This window comes from Bison bison, unplaced genomic scaffold (genome assembly GCF_000754665.1).
Source record: "Bison bison bison isolate TAMUID 2011002044 unplaced genomic scaffold, Bison_UMD1.0 scf7180017864485, whole genome shotgun sequence".
Lineage (NCBI taxonomy): Eukaryota > Metazoa > Chordata > Mammalia > Artiodactyla > Bovidae > Bison > Bison bison.
Genome location: NW_011495045.1, coordinates 1,425,201 through 1,448,971, shown reverse-complemented (window position 1 = coordinate 1,448,971; position 23,771 = coordinate 1,425,201). Strand labels below are relative to the sequence as shown.

The window sequence follows — 23,771 nt, the reverse complement described above, 5'->3', positions numbered from 1 at the left end:
CTCTCAAGAGTCTTCTCCAACACCATAGTTCAAAAGCATCAATTCTTTGGCACTCAGCCTTCTTCACAGTCCAACTCTCACATCCATACATGACCACTGGAAAAACCATAGCCTTGACTAGACGGACCTTTGTTGGCAAAGTAATGTCTCTGCTTTTGAATATGCTATCTAGGTTGGTCATAACTTTCCTTCCAAGGAGTAAGCGTCTTTTAATTTCATGGCTGCAATCACCATCTGCAGTGATTTTGGAGCCCAGAAAAATAAAGTCTGACACTGTTTCCACTGTTTCCCTGTCTATTTCCCATGAAGTGATGGGAATAAACTAAGATGCCATGATCTTAGTTTTCTGAATGTTGAGCTTTAAGCCAACTTTTTCACTCTCCTCTTATTTGGGCAGACATAGATAAGGCTTGAGAAGCTTGAGCCTTCAAACTCTCCTGTTGGTGAAGGAAACTCTTCCTCCGTGTTTTGAGGGAACAAGCCCTTTTCTGCATAAAGGCCTTTCAATGACTGTACCTGGCTCAGTTGCCTCACACACTTGTGCTGATTCTCCTTAGGATTCCCCCAGAACCATTTCCTCATTGCCTCCAGCCCACAATGAGACTTATATCTCAGGACAGTACAGAGAGGTATAAGGTCAACTCCAAGAGGAGCTAACTTATTTATTAACCAAAAGAGTTCTGAGGATTTACCAATCTGTGTTGACAGGAGCTCAGAAGGATGTGTGAAAGCGGATTCTATGGTGTTCAAGAGTTGATTGGGCTGAACTTATTAATATGACCACACTCACTTGAGATTAGCGATTTAATGTGTTGGCTTGAGTATCCAGAAATGGTGTTCAGGAAATTCCCTGGCTGTCCAGTGGTTAGGATTCCACACTTTAACCTCAGGGGGCACAGGTTGGATCCTTGGTTGGGGAACTAAGATCCCACAAACCATACGGTGCAGCCAAAACAAACAAACACATAAAAAAAAAATTAACCAGAAATAGTGTTTACATTGGCATAACAAAGCCTGAACTCAGTCAAAGCTCTACAGTTAGAAAATGCCCGAACTTCTCGAGTACTCTGTAGAAAAGGACTTTGAAAAGAGGCTTGGGTAAAGCATATGTTTGTTCCTTTTATATGCAATCTGCTCAACCACCCACTAGCTGCAACCCAGGGGGTCCCAGAGGAAATGCTTTTCATCAAATCATTAGGAAATGAGGGGAGCAGCAGAATTCTTAATGAACTTGTGGTGGCCATTTCTTTATAGAGTGTGGGTGACAGTGGGGAAAGCTCCCCTGGAATTGGTTCCTGTAGTTCACTGGGAATAATGGAACTTTGAAGTGGTGGAAGTGACATAAATTGCAGCTAAGCTTCCTCCAGATGTGGTTTCTTTAATGGAACAAATCAACACTGTCCCCTGCATATGTTAGGCTGCTGTTGACTTAGCAAGTGTGTTCTTTCCCATCCCGATCAGTAAGCAAAGAGAGGAGTTTGCATTTAAATGGAAAGAACAGTGTGTCTTTACCTCTTACTCTCAGAGCTCTGTGCGCTTTCTTGCTCTTATCCCCAGGAGCATGCTACCTCAGTGCTCAAAGAACATCATGCCTGTCCTTTACACTGGTGACCTTATACTAATTGACCACGGTTAGGAGAAACTAACAACTCCCTAGATTAGGGGTCCCCATCCCCCCCCGGGCCATAGATTGCCAGTGGTCCCCAGCCTGTTAGGAACCAGGTCCCACAGCAGGAGGTGAGTGGAGGGCGAGCTCCTGTCAGAGCAGTGGCAGCATTAAATTCTCAGAGGAGCACGAACCCTCCTGTGAACTGCACATGCAAGGGATCTAGGTTGCACACTACTTATGAAACTCTAATGCCTGATCATCTGAGGAAGAGCTGAGGTGGTGCCAAAAAGTCTGGGGACCGCTGCCCTGGATGACTTAATAGGACAAATACACACTACAGGGTGGGAGATAAACTTGGCCAAAAGTTAAGGGTCTGCCACGTAGCTGAAGCTCACAGACATTTTGGGATATCCTTTCTAAAGTAAGAGACAAGATGCTATACCTTGCACCATCCACCTTGAAGACAAACACTCTCTAGATTTGGGAGATAAAATATGTCACATTTGGGCATGCGGCTCCAATGCATATACTAGATAACTAATAAGGCTAGCAGGCACCAGTGAGACATGGTGTAAGAAAGAACACAGTAGCGGGTTCATAATGTGGGGCAAACTGCCCTACCCCTTGGGCTTCATAGCCCAGCAGTCCCAACAGTGTTGGAAATATCTCTGACTGTGAAAGACTGTGTGGGGTCTCTAAAGCATCCTAATGGGAGGATCATAGCACAGACTTCTAGGGTTTAGGAGTAAGGTAGTGCCTTTCTCTGTCAAAAACTACTTGAAAAATTGTTCTGGGCTAGCTACTGGGCCCTAGTAGAGACTGGAAGCTTGTCAGTAGGATACCAAATGCTATGTTTAAGAACCGACGTGGATTTTATCTAATCCACTGAACTGTGAAACAGAGTATACAGCATCATTTCAGTATAAAGTAGATCCAGTATATATGAGAATGGGTCTGAAAGGTCCAGAAGCCCAAAGGAAGATATGTAAGTAGGTGGCTCAGACTTCTTCAACACCTACTTATGCTACATTGGCTCCTCTTCATCGCCATACTTTTGGCTTCACCGGGAGTCAGTTGTGACGTGTTACCAGAGGGAGAGTATATTTGGTCTAATTCACCATGAATCTGCACAGGATGTTAGGAACATCCAAAAATAGACAGCCACTAGATTACAATCCCTCAGTTAGCCCAGAAAGTGGTCAAAGGATATTCACCCAATGAGCACAACTGAAGGAAGCTACTCTTCATATATGAGTAGGGGGTAGAATCTTATTGACTATGAGCAGTAACTAAAAGTTTCTCAGTTGATTGGGGCCTTGAAAAACATTAAGTTGGAAAACAGTGATTAGGTCTAATTAGGTCTGCAGAGACAGATGCTAAGAATGGGCACTGAATATATTCATGTCCTTGTGACTGTCCTCCAAAGGGCCTAGATGAGGCATGGGTTTGGGTGGACTCCAGGAGCTGGTGATGGACATTGAGGCCTGGTGTGCTGCGGTTCATGGAGTCGCAAAGAGTCGGACACGACTGAGCGACTGAACTGAACTACAAACAAAACTAGTGGAGGTGATGGAATTCCAGCTGAGCTATTTCAAATCCTAAAACATGATGCTGTTAAAGTGCTACACTCAATATGCCAGCAAATTCGGAAAACTCAACAATGGCCTCAGGACTGAAAAAGTTCAGTTTTCATTCCATTCCAAAAGAAAGGCAATGCCAAAGAATGTTCAAAGTACCATATAATTGTGCTCATTTCACATGCTAGCAAGCTAGTGCTCAAAATCCTTCAAGCTAGGCTTTAGAAGTACATGAACCAAGAACTTCCAGGTGTACTAGCTAGATTTACAAAAGGCAGAGAAATGAGAGCAAATTGCCAACATCTATTGGATTATAGAAAAAACAAGGGAATTCCAGAAAAACATCTGCTTCATTGACTACACTAAAGCCTTTTACTGTATGGATCACAACAAAGTGGAAAATTCTTAAAAGAGCTAGGAATACCAGACCACCTTACCTGTCTCCTGAGAAACCTGTATGCAAAACAAGAAATAGCAGTTAGAACCTGACATGGAACAATGTACCGATTAAAAATGGAAAAAGCAGTATGTACGTCAAAGCTGTATATTGTTACTCTGCTTATTTAACTTCTGTGCAGAGTACATGATGTGAAATGCCAGGCTGGATGAATCACAAGTTGTATCAAGATTGCCAGGAGAAATATCAGCAATCTCAGATATGCAGATGATATCACTCTAATGGCAGAAAGCAAAGAGGGACTAAACAGCCTCTTGATGAGAGTGAAAGAGAATGAAAAAGGTGGCTTAAAACTCAACATTCAAAAACTAAGATCACGGCATCTGGTCCCATCACTTCATGGTAAATAAATGGGAAAAAGTGGAAACAGTGGCAGATTTTATTTTCTTGTGCTCCAAAATCATGGCAGATGGTGACTGCAGCCATGAAATTTAAAAATGCTTGCTCTTTGGAAGAAAAGCTATGACCAACCTAGACAGCATATTAAAAAGCAGAGACATTACTTTGCCAACAAAGTCAGTATAGCCAAAACTATGGTTTTTCCAGTAGTCATATATGAATGTGACAGTTGGACCTTAAAGAAGGCTGAGCACTAAAGAATTGATGCTTCTGAATTGTGGTGCTGGAGAAGACTCTTGAGAGTCCTTTGGACTACAAGGAGATCAAGCCAGTCGATCCTAAAGGAAATCAATCCTGAATATTCATTGGAAGAACTGATGCTGAAGCTCCAATGCCTTGGCCAGATAATGCAAAGAGCCAGCTCGTTGGAAAAGACATTGTTGCTGGGAAAGATTGAGGACAAGAGGAGAAGGGGGCAGAAGAGGATGAGATGGTTGGATGGCATCATTTGCTCAATGGACATGAGTCTAATCAAACTCTGGGAGATAGTGAAGGACAGGGAAATCTGGCATACTGCTGTTTGTGGGGTTGCAAAGAGTCAGACATAACTTAGCGACTGAACAACAGAAACAACTCAATGACTGCTCAAATTGTTCAGGCTACAGGGATGGAAGCTATACTTAGACTCATCAGATCAGATCAGATCAGTCGCTCAGTCATGTCCGATTCTTTGTGACCCCATGAATTGCAGTACGCCAGGCCTCTCTGTCCATCACCAACTCCCGGAGTTCACTCAGACTCACGTCCATCGGGTCAGTGATGCCATCCAGCCATCTCATCCTCTGTCGTCCCCTTCTCCTCCTGCCCCCAATCCCTCCCAGCATCAGTCTTTTCCAATGAGTCAACTCTTCTCATGAGGTGGCCAAAGTACTGGAGTTTCAGCTTTAGGATCATTCTTTCCAAAGAAATCCCAGGGCTGATCTCCTTCAGAATGGACTGGTTGGATCTCCTTGCAGTCCAAGGGACTCTCAAGAGTCTTCTCCAACACCACAGTTCAAAAGCATCAATTCTTCAGTGTTCAGCCTTCTTCACAGTCCAACTCTCACATCCATACATGACCACAGGAAGAACCATAGCCTTGACTAGACGAACCTTTGTTGGCAAAGTAATGTCTCTGCTTTTGAATATGCTATCTAGGTTGGTCATAACTTTCCTTCCAAGGAGTAATCTTTTCTTCACTATGGCCATTCTGGCTCTATAGTCACAGCTGACTGTATAGCAAAAGTTATAGCTTTGCCCTCCATAATGGGATATGCTGGCTACCCAGTGGCGGGCTAATTATACTGGGCCCTTCCCATAATACAGGAGGAACCCTTCTGTCTTCAGAATGATAAACATTCATGTATAACATTCATGTATATATAAACATAACATGTATTATATTTTATTTCTCTGCTCCATCACTCTGTCAGCCATACCATTCATTATGTTATGCCTATCCATCATCATTTTATTCCATACAACACAATCTACAACCAGGCAACCCATGTACAGCCAAGGAACTGTGGTCATGGGCTCAGAACAACAAAATACACTCATCATTACCTAGAAACAGCTGACTTTGACAGAATGGCAGTAAGACTTGCTGACAGTCAGCTATAGCACCAGCTAGGAGCCATCTAGTAATAAGCTAATACACATGAATAATAATTTCCTATTTTATTTATTCTTTTTTTTGTTTATTTATTCTCAAAACAGTCCTCATCCATAACTGAGCTCTGTATTTCTAATTATAAGGTCGTTTCCATCTCAAATTCAACAAGTCCAAAGCTCAGTTTCTTATGTTTCCCATCATAAAAGGGGATTCTTTTCAGTAGTCCCCCCGGCCTCAGTTTATGACACTATCATTTACTTAGTCATCCAAGCCAGAAATGCGGATGTTGCCCTACATTTCTTACCTTTCATAAACTCCTGTAGGTAACCCATCTTTAGGTCTTATTAATTGTGCTTCCAAAATATCTCCCAAATCTGGCACTTCTCCCACTGCCAACTGGAGCATTTCATCATCCTCAACTCTACTCTACCCGGCAAGTCCTTCTAGTTGGTCCCTTTGTTGCTAATAGCTCCTCTGTTTATTTGTTTAGTTACTTCAGTCGTGTCCAACTCTTTGCGACCTCATGGACTGTAGCCCGCTGGGCTCCTCTCTATATAAATCTTGAGGTGATATTTCTAAAACTGATTAAATCACTTCCTTACCTGAAACCTATTTGGGGCTTCGCATCCCTTACATCCCACATGCTATTCCTTATCCCTGCTGCTGCTGCTGCTGCTAAGTCGCTTCAGTCATGTCCGACTCTGTGCAACCCCATAGACGGCAGCCCACCAGGCTCCCCGCCCCTGGGACTCTCCAGGCAAGATCACTGGAGTGGGTTGCCATTTCCTTCTCCAATGCATGAAAGAGAAAAGTGAAAGTGAAGTCGCTCCGTCGTGTCTGACTCCTAGCGACCCCATGGACCGCAGCCTATCAGGCTCCTCCATCCATGGGATTCTCCAGGCAAGAGCACTGGAGTGGGGTGCCATCGCCTTCTCCCATCATGATATTTAGACAAAGTTTAATTAAAAAATTTAAACATGAAATTTTTTAGTTTAGAAAGGAGGACATTTTAAGGGAATATATTGCAATACCACTTATAAAGTCAAATTTTATATTTTTTGTTTTCTTTTAAAACACCACCCTATAAAACAAGTTATGATTATTATAAAGCAGTCTTTATTTCTGATCACTATTATATTTGCAATTCTGTTTGTACTGGCTAGCTTGTTTTTATGATTGTTAGAGCCCACCTAATAGTGACTAATATTTAAAGAGTTCAAAACAGAATTTTATTATTGGAATAAATTTCTTAATTCTCTGTAAAACGAAGTATGAGAGCAAAAATAGATATCTGAATTGTCTATTATATTTTAAAAAAGGAATATTATCCAAGTTTCCAGATCTGATCTTAAGTGTTTGTATATGTGGAAAGGTAAAACATGGAGTAATTGATAAAAAATACATTCACCCCCAGTCTTCCAGCATTTTTTAATTTCTAAATGTATTTTTGTTATGACATGAGAATTAGTTAATAAATCTGGGCCAGTGGATACCATCATTCATTCATTCATTTAAAATACGTGCCTATTTGTTCAGGGAATACAGGATAGAGTAGAAGATCGCAAATTTTATGAAGGAATTTCACCTCTGTACATGATGCTTTGCAAACAGTTGGCACTCAATATTAAATGAATATTAAATGAATAACTGAACAAAGACCTATAGAAAAATTGTGAAATCATAGTTTATTATAACTTGTACTCTTACTAAACAATATAAATCAAGAGGTATGTCCCTGCTTCTATAAAATACATTAGTTCTTAAAAAATAAAATAAAATACATTAGTTCTTGTGGATTATTGGGGCTTCCCTGGTGGTTCAGAATGTAAATCATCTACCTGCAGTGTAGGAGACCCGGGTTTGATTCCTGGGTCGGGAAGATCCCCTGGAGAAGGAAATGGCAACCCATTCCAGTACTCTTGCCTGGAAAATCCCATGGACGGAGGAGCCTGCTAGGCTACGTCCACGGGGTCCGCAAAGAGTTGGACATGACTGAGCGACTTCACTTTCTTTCTTTCTCATTAATTATTATCCATTTAAAGGCTGACAAAGTGGAAGCTTCCTGAGTGCAGGGGCGTGTCTTGTCATTGTCTTATCTCTTGGCACAGGATTATGTAAGCTTTCTTTTATTGAATGCTTACTATGTGCTAGTCATTGTCCTAAATGTTTTACAGGGATTTACACTTCTAAACCTCTCAAGAAAGATAGGAGGAAGTAGTGGGGTTTTTTTTGAAGTATAGTTGATTTACAATACTGTATTAGTTTCAAGTGTACAACATAATGATTCAATATTTTTAAAGATTATACTCCACTTAATATTATTATAAAACACTGGCTATATTTTCTTGTGCTGTACAATATACTACCCTTGTTGCTTATCTATTTTGTACATGGTAGTATGAACTCCCTCCCCCTTCTCTGTCACCAGTGGTAACCAGCTAGTTCTCTACATCTGTGGGTCTGTTTTTGTTTTACTACATATATTTAATTTGTTTTAGTTTTTAGATTAGCCATGTAACTTTGTAAAAGTTACTCTTCCGGGGTTTATTGCATTGCCTGTGAAACAAATGGGATAGTTATTTGGTCTCCAAGATCCTTTGACTCTGTAATTCTATACTTACTGAGAGGTGATTTTGACATGAGGCTTCTCTAGTTAGTGTGGTTGATTAAGCTGCTTTGTTTTTTCCCAGATGATCCCGTCACATACAACTTGGCTTAAATGTATTTAAATTAAATAGGATGAAAACTTTGTTTACAATATAAATAGTTTGACAGCAATAATGTATATTAATTGCAGTCACCTAATTCAAAGGATTTACATCACTCTTCCTTTCCTATATGTAGGTACTACGCAGGAAACCTGGAGGCTAAGTCAACAAATTACGAAACTGTAGGTTTAATTCAGACAGCAACAAAAGGACTATTAAGAACTATTGAAGATGGTGGAATAGATTCTGTGATGGAATGGGAAGTGGATGAAGTGCTGAACTGGACAAACACACTCAACTTTGATGAGTAAATATATGTTGCTATTCTTGGGGAGCAAGGGCATACATCAGGTGTCGGGGCAGTCAATATTTTTCTAATATTTCTCACTTGGATCTTGGGGGCCACTAACATACTCTTAAAAACCCCTTGCATATTTATTATCTGTATAGAAAGAAAAGAAGAGGAAATGAGAGAGAAATATAAAAAGGTATGATCTGAAAATAGAAAAAAGAAAAATAGATTTAGGTGTTCTTTATTATCAGACTTTATTCTTATGCCTTAGTTTAACTCTGTCTTACTCTTACTTTGGGATACAGAAACCAAGCCAAGAACATGAAATTAATAATATAAAGAATTTCCTTAATCTGTATTCCCTAATCTTCCTGTGTGGGACATTAAAGAGTTATTTTTTAGTGACATATTTTGGCCCTTGAAAAACATTTTTAGGATTTTTTTGTGTGATGGAAATTAAAAAATACTTCATGTAGCCATTAGGGCAAAGCAAATCAAAATTATAACTATAATTAAAAAGACATGGTAATCAGTATTAGCAAGAATTTGGAGAAATTGAAGTCCTTATATCTTTGTAGGAATGTACAATGGTGTAGCCATTTTGGAAAACAATCGGGAAGTTCCTCAAATGGTTCAAACTTGAGTTGCCATATAATCCAGCATTTCTACTCCTCAGTATATACACAAGAGAAATGAAAACACATGTCCATAAAAACTTTACATGAATGTTCATAACATTGTTATTCATAATAGCCAAGAATTAGAAACAATCTGTTCATGAACTGATGATTAAAATGTGACATATCCAAATAATGAAATATTATTTGGCAATAAAAAGAAATGCTACAACTTTGATGAACCTGCTGAGTGAAAGAAGTCAGTCACAAAGGAACACAGATTGTATGGCTCCATTTGTATTGGAATGTTCAGAACAGGCAAATTTATGGAGATAGAAAGTAGATTAGTGGTTGCCTAGGGCTTAGAGATTTGTGGGGATTGGGAAGTGGTGGCTAAGGGGTGTGACGTTTCTTTTTGGAGTAATGAAATGTTCTAAAATCAATCATGGTGATGGATGCACAACTCTTTGAATACACTAAAAAGCCATTGAATTGTACACTTTAAATGGGCACATTTTATGGTATGTGACTTATATCTCAATAAAGCTTTAAAAATATTCAGTATTTACTCAGCTACAATAATGATGTGAATACTGTATGGATGAAGAATCAGAAAAAATAAAGATAGTGTAAGTAAAGAAATGTAAGACAAAGGAAGAAAGTAGGAAGAGGGAGATAAAAACATGAAATAGGAAAAACTAGGTTGACTGCCATTGAACAGGGAATTCCCAGGTGGCTCAGTGGTAAAGAATCCACCTGCCAATGCGGAAGATGCAGGAGACACCAATTCTATCCCTGGGTCTGGAGGGAGGAGGAAATGGCTCCCAACCCAGTATTCTTGCCTGGAAAATCAATCCTGTAGACAAAGGAGCCTGGCAGACTACAGTCCATGGGGTTGCAAAGACTCAGACATGACTGAGCAACTGAGCATGCACTCACACTATTGAACATAAACCAGAGAAAAAGAGGCCAGAGGAAGCAGAAAAGAAAACAATGAGAAAAGCCAAGAGGAAAGAAGAAAAAAGGGGAAGAAAGACTAACAAAAAAAGAAAATGAGAAAATAAGAATATACGAGAAGGAAATGGCAACCCACTACAATATTCTTGCGCAGAGAATCCCATGGATCTCTGGTAGAGTACAGTCCATGGAGTCTCAAAGAGTCGGACACAACTGAGCAACTAACACACATGCAAACACAGAAAAAATGATAATTATGGGAAAGATACCTTGAAAAATAAAAAGAAAACATGAGAAGGAATAAAGAGCTAATTATCCATAACAGATGTGTTAAAGTACTTTTTAATAAATAGTGCAAAGGTTTTATGACTCAATAACCCCATTATCTCATCCAGACATAGTACTGAGATTCCTTACAGACAGCACATTTGTGGTTTCTGGAGCACTGAATAAATACAAGTGGTAATAATGAGGCAAGAAATGACATCCAAGAATGAGATGTGATGCTGTACTTTTTGCTTTCCTACGAAGGTAGAGAGAGAGGTAGGAGAGGTCCATTTTGATTGAATTTATAAGGGCAGGATAGAGAATTCTCTCAGGTAAACTTTTGAAATCCTGTTCTGCTTTTCCTTTATACAGTTGACTAATTCAGCAAAGAGCCAGCAAGCTTCAGTGAAAAATTACAAATAATCCATATCTACTATCCTATATTGAAAAGAACGGATACATGTGTATGTGTGGCTGAGTCCCTACACCGTTCACCAGAAACTACCACAACATTGTTAATCAGCTATATCCCAATATAAAATAAAAGGTTTAAAGTTTGAAAAAAAAAAAAAAAGAATAAAACCATTGAGTTCAAAGGAAAGAAAGAAAGAGACATCTCAGGCTACACAAGACTTTCCCCACTGTTATCCCTTAACACCCTTCACTGGTAGGTGAAGAAGTTTCCTAATGGCTTCCCATTGTGGAGAAAAGAATAAAAACAGACCAAACCAGGAAGACCTGAAGTGGTTTTCTGGTATCACGTACTGTATATGGAGTAGGACAATCACATCTAGTTTTGATATGGTGACACTACTCTAATTTTCCATTGTAAAAAATGTAGATTACTCATGTTTCCAAATTATATACTTCTATCAGTTCAGTCTATGACTTGAGCATAATTTGGGACCAACTTGGAACTGTTAGAAAGCAAGTTTTTCTAATGAGCTCCGGACAACAGAAATTTCAAATGGAATCCAGCATGATTATTTGGGAATATTTCAGTAGTATTACAGACCACAGGGGCTTCCCTGATGGCTCAGATGGTAACTGTCTGCAGTGCAGGAGACCTGGGTTCGATCCCTGGGTCGGGAAGACCCCTGGAGGAGGAAATGGCTACCCACTCCAGTATTCTTGCCTGGAGAATTCCCTGGACAAAGGAGCCTGTTGAGCTATAGCCCATGGGGTTGTTAAGAGTTGGACATGACGGTGATTAACACTCTCACAGACCACAACTTACTGATTAGCTCAAGTAAGATCAAAATTTGCAAAGACTTTCCCCTAGCCAAGAGCAGACATTAGGTATAAATACCTTCTTCCCGGTGTATTTATGGTCTCCACAGTCTACTTTCCTCTTAGATCTTTGTAGTTCTCTAGATATTTGTAACTGGCTTGATAAAACCTTATTTGAAGAGAATTTCAAAGACTGAATTTTCTCTGAATTGGCAGCCACTAATTCCTTGGAGAGAATCTTTCAAAATCTATAGACAGTTTTTGATAGTTGGACCATTAGAATGACATAAATGTGTTGAACACTGATGCTGAGCGATACAAACCAGTTTCTTCCCAAAGGCTTTTGTGCTAGACCCTTTTTACGGCAGATGGATCTCTCCTGGAAAGAGACTGTGTACATCTCCAGACGAGCAGGGGCAACAAGAGCGATCGAGTGAAATACTATTATAATTTTGAAGAACGGAAAGGCCAACTTCACTCTTGGAATCAAGGACAGTGACGAGTACCCTCATAAATTCTGTAGTATCCAGAGGCACATTGCTGCAGGCACTTAGAATAAAAAACAATGCCTGCACTGCCGATATTGAGTCACCTACAATATCACACAGTGGCCACTCTGCTTCTCATGGCATTCATCCCGCTGGATTTTCAGGGGCATATTTTCTATTGAGATAGATGTTTCTCTTCCAGAATCTTCATAGTTTTCAAACTGCAAGTGAAGTTTAACATAACACATTAAGTCATCAGCAGCTAGGCTTTCTTAAATAATTTTCTGATGTTCTATTTGGCGAGAGCTCTCAATGGGTAATGTCTATGTCTGAACTTGCCCCTTTGACTTCTAAGACAAGTGGTTATATTACCTCTCGGCTAGGGACTTTCCCCAGGCCATTAAGATGTTAAATTCTGTGATAGATCCCACATACACTTTACTTTGCTAATATCTTTTTTTTTTTAATAGCAACGAACACAGTTTATTAATAAGCTTTATTATTTACAAGAGGCAGATAGCTACAGGAGTCTGAAAGCCAGGAAAGAGCTTCATGCTGGAAACAGCCTTGGGATCATGACTTCAGAAGAAGTCAAAGTTACAGAAGAGAATGAAACTGCCAGGGAGAAGAGAGAAGGGGCTCAGATGTAACACGAGAAATCTCTGCTTGGCTAATATGAATGCAGACCTACTGTGTGCTTGCCAGTCACCTTCCTAATCTGTCTTCTACACTGGACTTTCAGGGAACGTTGTCTCCTACTTCTTCAGTCCTTGTCTCCAGATGTTCTAAGTCTGGCTTCAAAGTGATAAAATGAATCTTTACTGAAGACCACATGGAATGCTCACAAAATTAACTTGGAAATTCCTGTGCTCATTGCTCTCCATTAATTGGGTTCATTAAAAACTTCTGTCATTATAATTATATGATCACATTACAAAGCATTTTAAAATTTGAATTTTTTTTTTCTCTACGCATGTACTTTTCTCTAGTCATAGTGTGCAATTTAGCTAGGTGTGTTTTTAATAACAGCTTTCTTATTGAGATACAATTCACCTAGCATCCAGTTCACCCATTCAAAGCATACAGTGCAGTGGGTTTTAGTATATTTACAGGGTTGTGTAACTGTTGCCACAATCAATTTGAGAACATTTTCATCACCGCCAAAAGACATCCTATACCCATTAGCTGTCACTCCCTATTTCCCTTCAATCCTCCCTGCTTTAGAGATTTTCTGTCTCTCTAGATCTGCCTATTCTGCGCATTTCATATAAATGGATTAATTCAATATGTGGTCTTTTGTGTCTGGCTTCTTTCACTGAGCATAAAGTTTTCAAGGTTGTAGCATGTATCAGGACTTCAATTCTTTTTATGGCTGTATAACATTTAGCACTGTATCTATTAGAGTTAACCTTGTATGGAAAGACCACATTTTGTTTATCCACTCATCAGATGATGGAGATTTGTTTTTTCCCCACCTTTTGGCTCTTGTGAATGGGGCTGTTATGAATGTTTGTGTACAAGTATTTGAACACTTGTTTTCAATTCTTTTGGGTATATATCTAGGAGTGGAATTGCTGGGTCACATGGCACTTTTTGAGGAAGTGCCAGAATGCTTTCCAAAGTGGCTGTGTAATCAGCAATATAGGAGTGTTCAAATTTCTCCACAATCTCACCAACCCTTGTTCAGTTCAGTTCAGTTGCTCAGTCATATCTGACTCTTTGCAACTCCATGGACTGCAGTATGCCAGGCTTCCCTGTCCATCACCAACTCCCAGAGCTTACTCAAACTTACATCCATTGAGTCAGTGATGCCATCCAACCATCTTATCCTCTGTCATCGCCTTCTCCTCCCTCCTTCAATCTTTCCCAGCATCAGAGTCTTTTCCAATGAGTCAGTTCTTTGCATCATGTGGCCAAAGTATTGAAGCTTCAGCTTCAGCATCAGTTCTTCTGATGAATATTCAGGACTGATTTCCTTTAGGATAGACATTTCTCCAAAGAAGACATACAGATGGCTAGCAAACACATGAAAAGATGCTCAACATCACTCATTATCAGAGAAATGCAAATCAAAACCACAATGAGGTACCATTTCACGCCAGTCAGAATGGCTGCGATCCAAAAGTCTACAAGCGATAAATTCTGGAGAGGGTGTGGAGAAAAGGGAACCCTCTTACACTGTTGGTGGGAATGCAAACTAGTACAGCCACTATGGAGAACAGTGTGGAGATTCCTTAAAAAACTGGAAATAGAACTGCCATACGACCCAGCAATCCCACTGCTGGGCATACACACCAAGGAAACCAGAATTGAAAGAGACACATGTACCCCAATGTTCATCGCAGCACTGTTTATAATAGCCAGGACATGGAAGCAACCTAGATGTCCATCAGCAGATGAGTGGATAAGAAAGCTGTAGTACATATACACAATGGAGTATTACTCAGCCATTAAAAAGAATACATTTGAATCAGTTCTAATGAGGTGGATGAAACTGGAGCTTATTATACAGAGTGAAGTAAGCCAGAAAGAAAAATACCAATACAATATACTAATGCATATATATGGAATTTAGAAAGATGGTAACGATAACCCTGTATGCGAGACAGCAAAAGAGACACAGATGTATAGAACGTCTCTTGGACTCTGTGGGAGAGGGAGAGTGGGGATGATTTGGGAGAATGTCATTGAAACATGTATAATATCATATAAGAAACAAATCTCCAGTCCAGGTTCGATGCAGGATACAGGAAGCTTGGGGCTGGTGCACTGTGATGACCCAGAGGGAGGGTACGGGGAGGGAGGAGGGAGGGGGGTTCAGGATTGGGAACACATGTACACCTGTGGCGGATTCATGTTAATGTATGGCAAAACCAATACAATATTGTAAAATAATTAGCCTCTAATTAAAATAAATAAATTTAAATAAAAAATAAAAAAATAAAAGATGCTTGCTCCTTGGTAGAAAAGTTATGACCAACCTAGACAGCATATTAAAAAGCAGAGACATTACTTTACCAACAAAGGTCCATCTAGTCAAAGTTATGGTTTTTCCAGTAGTCATGTATAGATGTGAGAATTGGACCATGAAGAAAGCTGATTGCCAAAGAATTGAAGCTTTTGAACTGTGCTGTTGGAGAAGACTCTTGAGAGTCCCTTGGACAGCAAAGAGATTCAACCAGTCTATACTTTGCTAATATCTTAAAAAAAAATCCAAAAATTTCTTAGAAAGAGAGATCAACTTTATGATATAAACAGCATGAAAATGATACAATCAAGTTGTTGCTTCTATTTGTAAAGATTTGATTTCTTATTGGTTACTACTATCATATTCCTTATGAGAAGTTCTTTTTAAAGAATTGAATAAATTCATATCTTGATCTCAGGTAAAGTAGGGTCAGTAATCACCCTTAAATATAGCATATGTTCGTGCCCCACACTGCCAGGGTTTGCTGCTGCTGCTGAAGCTAAGTCGCTTCAGTCGTGTCCGACTCTGTGCAACCCCATAGATGGCAGCCCACCAGGCTCCTCCGTCCATGGGACTTTCCAGGCAAGAGTACTGGAATGGGGTGCCATTGCCTTCTCCACTGCCAGGGTTTAGCATATAGTTAATCAAAGGTCCTTTATCTTGGCTCCTTGAAGATGAAATAAAGATCTTTCAGTATACAAATCTGAGAAAGTATGGTGATGGATACCCCCTTCTCTTAGTGCTCCTGAGCAGCCACTGAAAGCACAAAGTCTGCCTAAATTTAAGGTTAAGCCAGACTGAACCATCAACTAAGAGATCCTGTTGTTGCTGTTCAGTCGCTAAGTCGTGTCTGACTCTGCAACCCCATGGACTGCAGCATACCAGGCTTTCCTGTCCTTCACCATCTCCGAGAGTCTGCTCAGACTCATTTCTATTAATTTGCTGATGCCATCCAACTGTCTCATCCTCTGTCACCCTCTTCTCCTTCTGCCCTCAGTCTTTCCCAGCATGAGGGTCTTTTCCAATGAGTTGGCTGTTTGCTTCAGGTGGCCAGAGTATTAGAGCTTCAGGTTCAGGGTCAGTCCTTCCAATGAGTATTTAAGATGATTTCCTTTAGGATTGACTGACTTGATCTCCTTGCAGTCCAAATGACTCTCAAGAGTCTTCTCCACCGTTTGAAAGCATCAATTCTTTGGCGCTCAGCATTCTTTACGGTCCAACTCTCACATTGGTACATGACTACTGGAAAAAACCATAGCTTTGACAATACAGACTTTTATTAGCAAAGTGATGCCTCTGCTTTTTAATATGCTGTTATAGGTTTGTCATGGTTTTTCTTCCAAAGAGCAAGCATCTTTTAATTTCATGGCTGCAGTCACCATCTGCAGTGATTTTGGAGCCCAAGAAAATAAAGTCTGTCACTGTTTCCACTTTTCCCCATCTATTTGCTATGAAGGATTCCATGATTTTAGTTTTTGAATCTTAAGTTTTAAGGCAACTTTTTCACTCTCCTCTTTCACCCTCATCAAGACGCTCTTTAGTTCCTCTTCACTTTCTACCGTTAGGTGGTATCATCTACATATCTGAAGTTTCTTATATTTCTCCTGGAAATCTTGATTCTAGCCTGGCACGTTGCATGATGTGCACTGCATAAGCAGAGTGACAATATACAGCCTTGATATATGTACTCCTTTCCCAATTTTGAACCAGTCTGTTGTTCTGTCAGTTCTAACTATTGCTTCTTGACCTACATAGAGGTTTCTCAGGAGACAAGTAAAGTGGTCTAGTATTCTCATCTCTTTAAGAATTTTCCACAGTTTGCTGTGATCCACACAGTCAAAGGCTTTAGCGTAGTCAATGAAGCAGCTGTTTTTTGGAATTGCCTTACTTTTTTTTTGAAAAAACATTATGAATGTTTTTGCAAACATTCATAATCCAATGAATGTTTGCAATTTGATCTCTGGTTCCTCTGCCTTTTCTAAATCCAGTTTGTATATCTGGAAATTCTCAGTTCACATACTGCTGAAGATCCTGGAAGGGGTTTATACCACCTGCTATTATCTTGCATCTTTTCATTTAACAGTGACCCAGAGTATTGGAGAAGGAAATGGCAACCCATTCCAGTGTTCTTGCCTGGAGAATCCCAGGGACGGGGGAACCTGGTGGGCTGCCGTCTATGGGGTCGCACAGAGTCGGACACGACTGAAGCGACTTAGCAGCAGCAGCAGCAGCAGCAACAGCAGCAGCAGAGTATTCCACTTGCCACCATAGAATTCTTGGAGCAAAAAGAGGCAGTAGTAACAAGAAGAGGATGACATTAGACACACTGCATGTGTGCTGAGTCACTTTAGTCATGTCTGACTCTTGTGACCCCGTGGACTGTAGCCCACCAGGCTCCTCTGTCCCTGGGATACTCCAGGCAAGAATGCTGGAGTGGGTTGCCATGCCCTCCTCCACGGGATCTTCCCAACCCAGAGATCAAACCCGAGTCTCTTTCAATTACTGCATTGGCAGGTGGGTTATTTACCACTAGTACCACCCGGAAGCCCTTAGACACAGTACTTAATTACAATTAAACACTGTTGCATAATTTATACCTTCACATAACAAAAAATTCAGGAATACAATGTTAACAAGAGTAAAAGTAATTCAAGTGAAAATCAGCCTTTTCTGAATTACATGACAATTTCAGTCCTCCTCCTCCTTTCTCAAACAACTTCTTTTTAGCACCTGCTGTGATCAACTTCTTACCTGATTTCTTGGGTATAGTCATAAAAAAGGAAGTTTGGGAAAGGGGGATACAGAGCCTAAAATGAGATGGAATAAGTCACAGGAAACCTGGCCCTTGGAGCTTTCCCTCAGCTCACCATACTTGTCCTTCCCTGTCCACCTCTTCTCAGGCTACTCTGGTCTCCATATGTCAGTCTCTGTTTAAGGAACTCAAGTGGCAGCTGCACATACCCTGCTTGAATATGATCTCGTGTTTACTGGACACAGCAAAGACAGCATCATTGCTCTAAGAAGATCATAAACCAAATGATTTAAATTTACATGTCAGAGACAGTAGGTCTGGCAATCCAGAACCAAGGATAAAGTTTTGTTGTTGAAGTTTTCCCATGACTTTCAAAAATTTTCCCTTCATACTTTGAATTTAGAAGTTAACCAACATCTTAGCTGTCACTCAGTTGAGGACATGATCTAGCAGAATGGAACAGTATAACATGAGATGTGTGCTGGAGGGAGGCCAAAGGGCACCAATATGGTAGATGGTGGGCACCATTTTCATACCTTTTACAACTCCTTGTCCTAGGGGTTGCCTCAGGTGCATGAGAGCTACTTTGAGATAAGTCAAGAAATTAAGCATTTGGACTAGTGAATTTATCATCATTAATCTATGGTTTCATAGAGAAAGTAGAATTTTAGAAGTAGTCCAAGTATGTACTAATGAACCACTTTATTATTTATTAATAAGTTGACTTAATTTAATGAATGCCTATATAATGTGCTTAGGTACATTGCCAACTGGAAGGAAATTGCTACAAGCAACTCTTCAGCTAACTTCAAAAGTAGGTGATTTTTTAGCAATAATGGGAAATTGTGTGTGTGTGTGTGTGTGTGTGTGTATGCGTGCTTTGTTGCTCTGTCAAGTATGAATCTTTGTGACCCCAGGCCCATCAGGCTCCTCTGTCCATGGGATTTCTCAGGGAAGACTACTGGAGTGGGTTGCCATTTCCTTCTCCAATGGGAAATTCTTATAAACCAAAACAATACATTCCACACATGTACATATTTCGAAGTACCTTACAAACACTTCTGTACTCAGCACACTATACAGATAAATAAATTTACCAAGTCATTTTTGCCTTTATATATATAACTGTTATTTGGAAATAGAAGGAAATTTTACATTTTGTTTAGAGTTGGATAAAATTTTTATTTTCTAAAAAACTGAATCCTCTTTTAAAAATGTTGCATATCTCATGTTTCAGTAATAATTTTTAATGAGCAAATTTGACCTGGCAAAATAAATGCTATTCCAGAAGTATGAGTAATTCTAACATAGCCAAAGCCTAGTTATAGTTTTTATATAATTTGAGTGCATGAGTTCTGTCCCTCTGTCACCTGTGACTGGCAGTAAAACAAAGAGGCTTTAATTGTGGAATTCATGACTTCCTGGTTTTGATTTTTTGCTCTGTTGTTTCCTGGCTGTATAATCTCGGGCAAGTTACTAGCTTAGTTTCCTCATCTATAAAATGAAAATACCAATAGCACTTAACTCATGGATTGCTGTGAGGTCATGAGATAACACGTGTAAAGAGCTTATTATAGTGCCTGGTGCATAGTGTGCACTCGGTGGTGGTGGTGGAGTAGTCGCTAGGTCGTGTCCAGCTCTTGTGACTCCATGGACTGTAGCCCGCCAGGTTCCTCTGTCCTTGGGATTTCCCAGGCAAGAATATTGGAGTGGGTTGCCATTGCCTTCTCCAGGGGATCTTCCTGACCCAGGAATCGATCCCAAGTCTCCTGCATTGCAGGTGGATTCTTTACCACTGAGCCACTAGGGAGGCCCTTAACCTATCTACTTATTTCCAGCTCACTGGCACCACCACAGTCCAAGTTGCCATCATTTTCTGTGGGCTTCTGCAATGTCTCCAAACTTATTCTCCTCCAATCCATTCCCCATGCAGCAGATAGTGATCTACAAATTTAAGCCAGCATAATTAAAACAAAACTCTTATTTAATGAACTTTTCTTTAGCAACTACCATGTTTAAGTACTGTCTTCAGTTCAGTTCAGTTCACTCAGTCGTGTCCGACTCTTTGCGACCCCATGAATCGCAGCACGCCAGGCCTCCCTGTCCATCACCAACTCCCGGAGTTCACCCAGACTCACATCCATCGAGTCAGTGATGCCATCCAGCTATCTCATCCTCTGTTGTCCCCTTCTCCTCCTGCCCCCAATCCCTCCCAGCATCAGAGTCTTTTCCAATGAGTCAACTCTTCCCATGAGGTGGCCAAAGTACTGGAATTTCAGCTTCAGCATCATTCCTTCCAAAGAAATCCCATGGCTGATCTCCTTCAGAATGGACTGGTTGGATCTCCTTGCAGTCCAAGGGACTCTCAAGAGTCTTCTCCAACACCACAGTTCAAAAGCATCAATTCTTCAGCACTCAGCTTTCTTCACAGTCCAACTCTCACATCCATACATGACCACAGGAAAAACCATAGCCTTGACTAGACGAACCTTTGTTGGCAGAGTAATGTCTCTGCTTTTGAATATGCTATCTAGGTTGGTCATAACGTAAAGTGCTTTATAAAATTGATTCATTTGATCTTCAGAACAACCCAATGAGACAGGTTCTATTATCCACATTTTATTTTATTTTTTTATTTTTTATAATGAACGTCAGACAAGAGGTAATACTTGAAGAAGTGGACAACAGTTCCTCAGTTCAGACTCCAAATTAGTATTGAGTAATGGCCATTCTTTTTTATCTCTGGATGGAACTGGATGGAGGAGTTCTAGATACGAAAGAAATGTACTCTCAGAGAGAGATAATTGGGTACTGATCTATTTGTGGAATATTAGTTGGAGGTTGACAGGAAAGATTTGGTGTGTGACCCTGAGCAGTATTTAACAAAACTGTCTTTCTCTGTAGCCTCCAGGGACTAGTGATGGGATGCCAAGTTACTTGCTCAAGGTCACACAGTCCCTGTGAGGGCCAGGATTTGAACTGAGACTGGGTAGCTCTAGAAACCATACTCTCTAGACACCATAGTCCTAATGATGACTACCCCTGCTGCCATTTAGTTTTCCACTGCACTTGGAATAAAACCCTAACTTTATCATGGCACTCCGGCTCTGGTTTAGCTTTTCATCCTTAACACGTCCCACTCTCTCCCCCTCGCTCACAACAGCTTAGCATCACTGCAATCTTGCCTGGTCCTCAAGCACACTTTGTGGCTTCACTTCAGGGGCTTCATGCAGTTGATGGCCTTCTGGAGAACAGGTGTAGGCAACTACCTTTACTTGAAGGCAAGTTATCTGTTTTGTTTGCTACTGAATTCCCAGTGTGTAGAACACAGTAGAGTCTCAAAGGCAAATAAAAAAATATAAAAGAGTGACAAGTACAAAATGGAAGCAGAGAATATTATTTACTGGGCTAAAAGATTATTGTGGGAAAAAGAGAAAAGATATAACACTAATTGGAAGGAGCATAAGAGCATGTGAAAGCAGTTTTAAGTAATGGAGATCTGCATCAGAACGGAAGGCAGGTAATACATTGCAGATGCTGGCAGTAAAAAGGGGAGAGAGCATGTGCCACTTCTGCAAGAAGCAAGAGGAAATCAAAATTCAGAATTTGAAAAAACGTTAGCTCTAGGGACCGAAAAGGTTTTTCTTTGTAAATAAAGAATTGTTAGCTAATGGTTGATTGTGGAGCACTAACTAAATGCCTTACCTTCACCATCACACTTAGTTCTCACAAAGATAAGCCGAGGCATGTGCTATTATTATTCCTATCTTATAGATGAGGACATTGAGACAGAGGTTAAGTAACTTGCTTTAAATTACAGAGCTAGCAAAAAAAAAAAAAATATATATATATATATATATGGCTATCTAGTAGTAGATCAAACCTCAAACACAGATCCTACAGAGACTTTTAAAGATGGACAATGAAACATGGTCATGAAATGTAGAATGATCTCAGAAATACAGGATACAAAGATATCTGCTCTAAGAGTGGTGAGAAGGAATGTGGAATAGACCTTACCTGGCACACAGTAGCATATTGAATGAGCTATATCCTGTCACATCTGGCATCTTTCTAAATGTTTGTCATTCCTCTCTAGGTTTCAGGTTTGAGAAAGCACAAGAAAAAATACATGACTATGAAGATACATTGGAAGAGGCAAAGGAAACACAAAAAGATACTTCATTTGAAACTATTTATGAAGAGCCTCATTTTACTAGACTAAAGCCTGATTCCACTTATAGAATATAATTATATAAAAGTATGTAATTATAAACTATAATTTCCTTTCTGAGCTATAACCCTTCAGCTCTGATTCCATCAGTTACAGTCAAGAGATAGTTTATTCTGGCTGGAATGACTTCTATATTCTTGACACAGACTCTAACCCAATTAAGTAAGGAAGATTAAACAGAAATAGAACACCAGACTGAATACAGTAGTCATGGAAAATGTAGAAATTAATCCTGTTATCCTGAGAAACTGAGAAACTGTAGTCTAACAATTACACTTAAATAAAAATATATTTAGGTGCAAAAAAAAACCCCTCAGTCAGACTGTTTTTCTTCTTCATGTAAAGCATTCATTATTTGTGCATTTCTATCGAGCAGAGCCCTTTTTTCATTAAAAAAGGAAAAAGGGCAGTGTAGCAAGTTCTCCTTTTATTAGAATCTGAAAGCCAGCTTCCCTGGTGGCTCAGATGGTAAAGAATCCGCCTGCAATGCAGGAGACCCAGGTTCGATGCCTGGATCAGGAAGATCCCCTGGAGAAGGTAATGGCTATGATTAGTCACCCGGTGTGTCCGACTCTTTGCAGCCTCATGGACTGCAGCCTGCCAGGCTCCTCTGTCCATGGGATTCTCCAGGCGAGAATACTAGAGTAGGTTGCCATGCCCTCCTCCAGAGGATCTTTCCAACCCAGGGAGCAAGCTCAGGTCTCCTGCATTGCAGGCAGATTCTTTACTGTCTGAGCCACCAAGGAAGCCCAAGAATAGTGGAGTGGGTAGCCTACCCCTTCTCCAGGGGAACTTCCTGTCCTAGGAATCAAACTTTGATCTCCTGCATTGCAGGCGGATTCTTTATCAGCTGAGCTACCCAGGAAGCCCCAATGTATATTTAAGGAAAACAAATTTGTTCATATAATTTACATATACATTCACCCATTTTGAGTATTCAGTTTGAGTTTTGACAAATGTATAAAGTTATGCAATTTCCACCACAATCAAGATACAATCCATTTTCATCACCCCTAAAATGTACATCTTTGTAGTCAATTCACCACCCCATGTCATGCCACAGAACATGACTGATCTTTCAATCACTACTATTCTGCCTTCTCTAAACTGTCACATAAATGGAATCATACTATATGTAGTCATTATTGGTCTTGTTTCTTTATGATTATGCTTTTGAAATTCAATCTTGTTGCTGCATATTTCAGTAGTTTCTTTCTTTTTTGACTACTGTTCCATTACATGGCTATATTACAATTTCTTTATCCATTCACAAGATTGATGGACATTTGGTTGTTTCCAGTTTTGGATCATTACTGAAATAATGGGGAGTGGAATTGCTAGGGCAAATAATAACTGTAGGTTTAGTTATCTATTTATTTATTGATGTATACTTGCTTTACAATGTTTCAGGTATATATCAAGGTGATTCAGATATATATCAATATGTGTATATTTGTTCAGATTCTTTTCCATTATACTTATTACAAGATATTGAATATAGTTCCTTGTGCTATACAGTAGGTCGTTGTGTATTTTATATATAGTAGTGTGTATCTGTTAATCCAAAATTCCTAACTTATCCCTCCTCCCTTCCCCTTTGGTAAACGACTTTTTGTTTTCTG

The 23,771-nt window shown here is 39.9% G+C and overlaps 1 protein-coding gene across 1 annotated transcript in view; it reads left to right on the top strand.

The window, feature by feature from the left end:
* Positions 1 to 22,166, top strand: part of LOC105005068 (chromosome unknown open reading frame, human C11orf65) — a 73,170-nt gene extending 51,004 nt beyond the window's left edge. The window contains exons 6-8 of the mRNA XM_010862923.1: positions 8,481 to 8,651; positions 18,674 to 18,729; positions 22,015 to 22,166. Coding sequence (XP_010861225.1) covers positions 8,481 to 8,651; positions 18,674 to 18,729; positions 22,015 to 22,166 — 379 coding nt within the window. The remainder of the gene's footprint in view (positions 1 to 8,480; positions 8,652 to 18,673; positions 18,730 to 22,014) is intronic.
* The last annotated feature ends 1,605 nt before the right edge of the window (positions 22,167 to 23,771 follow it).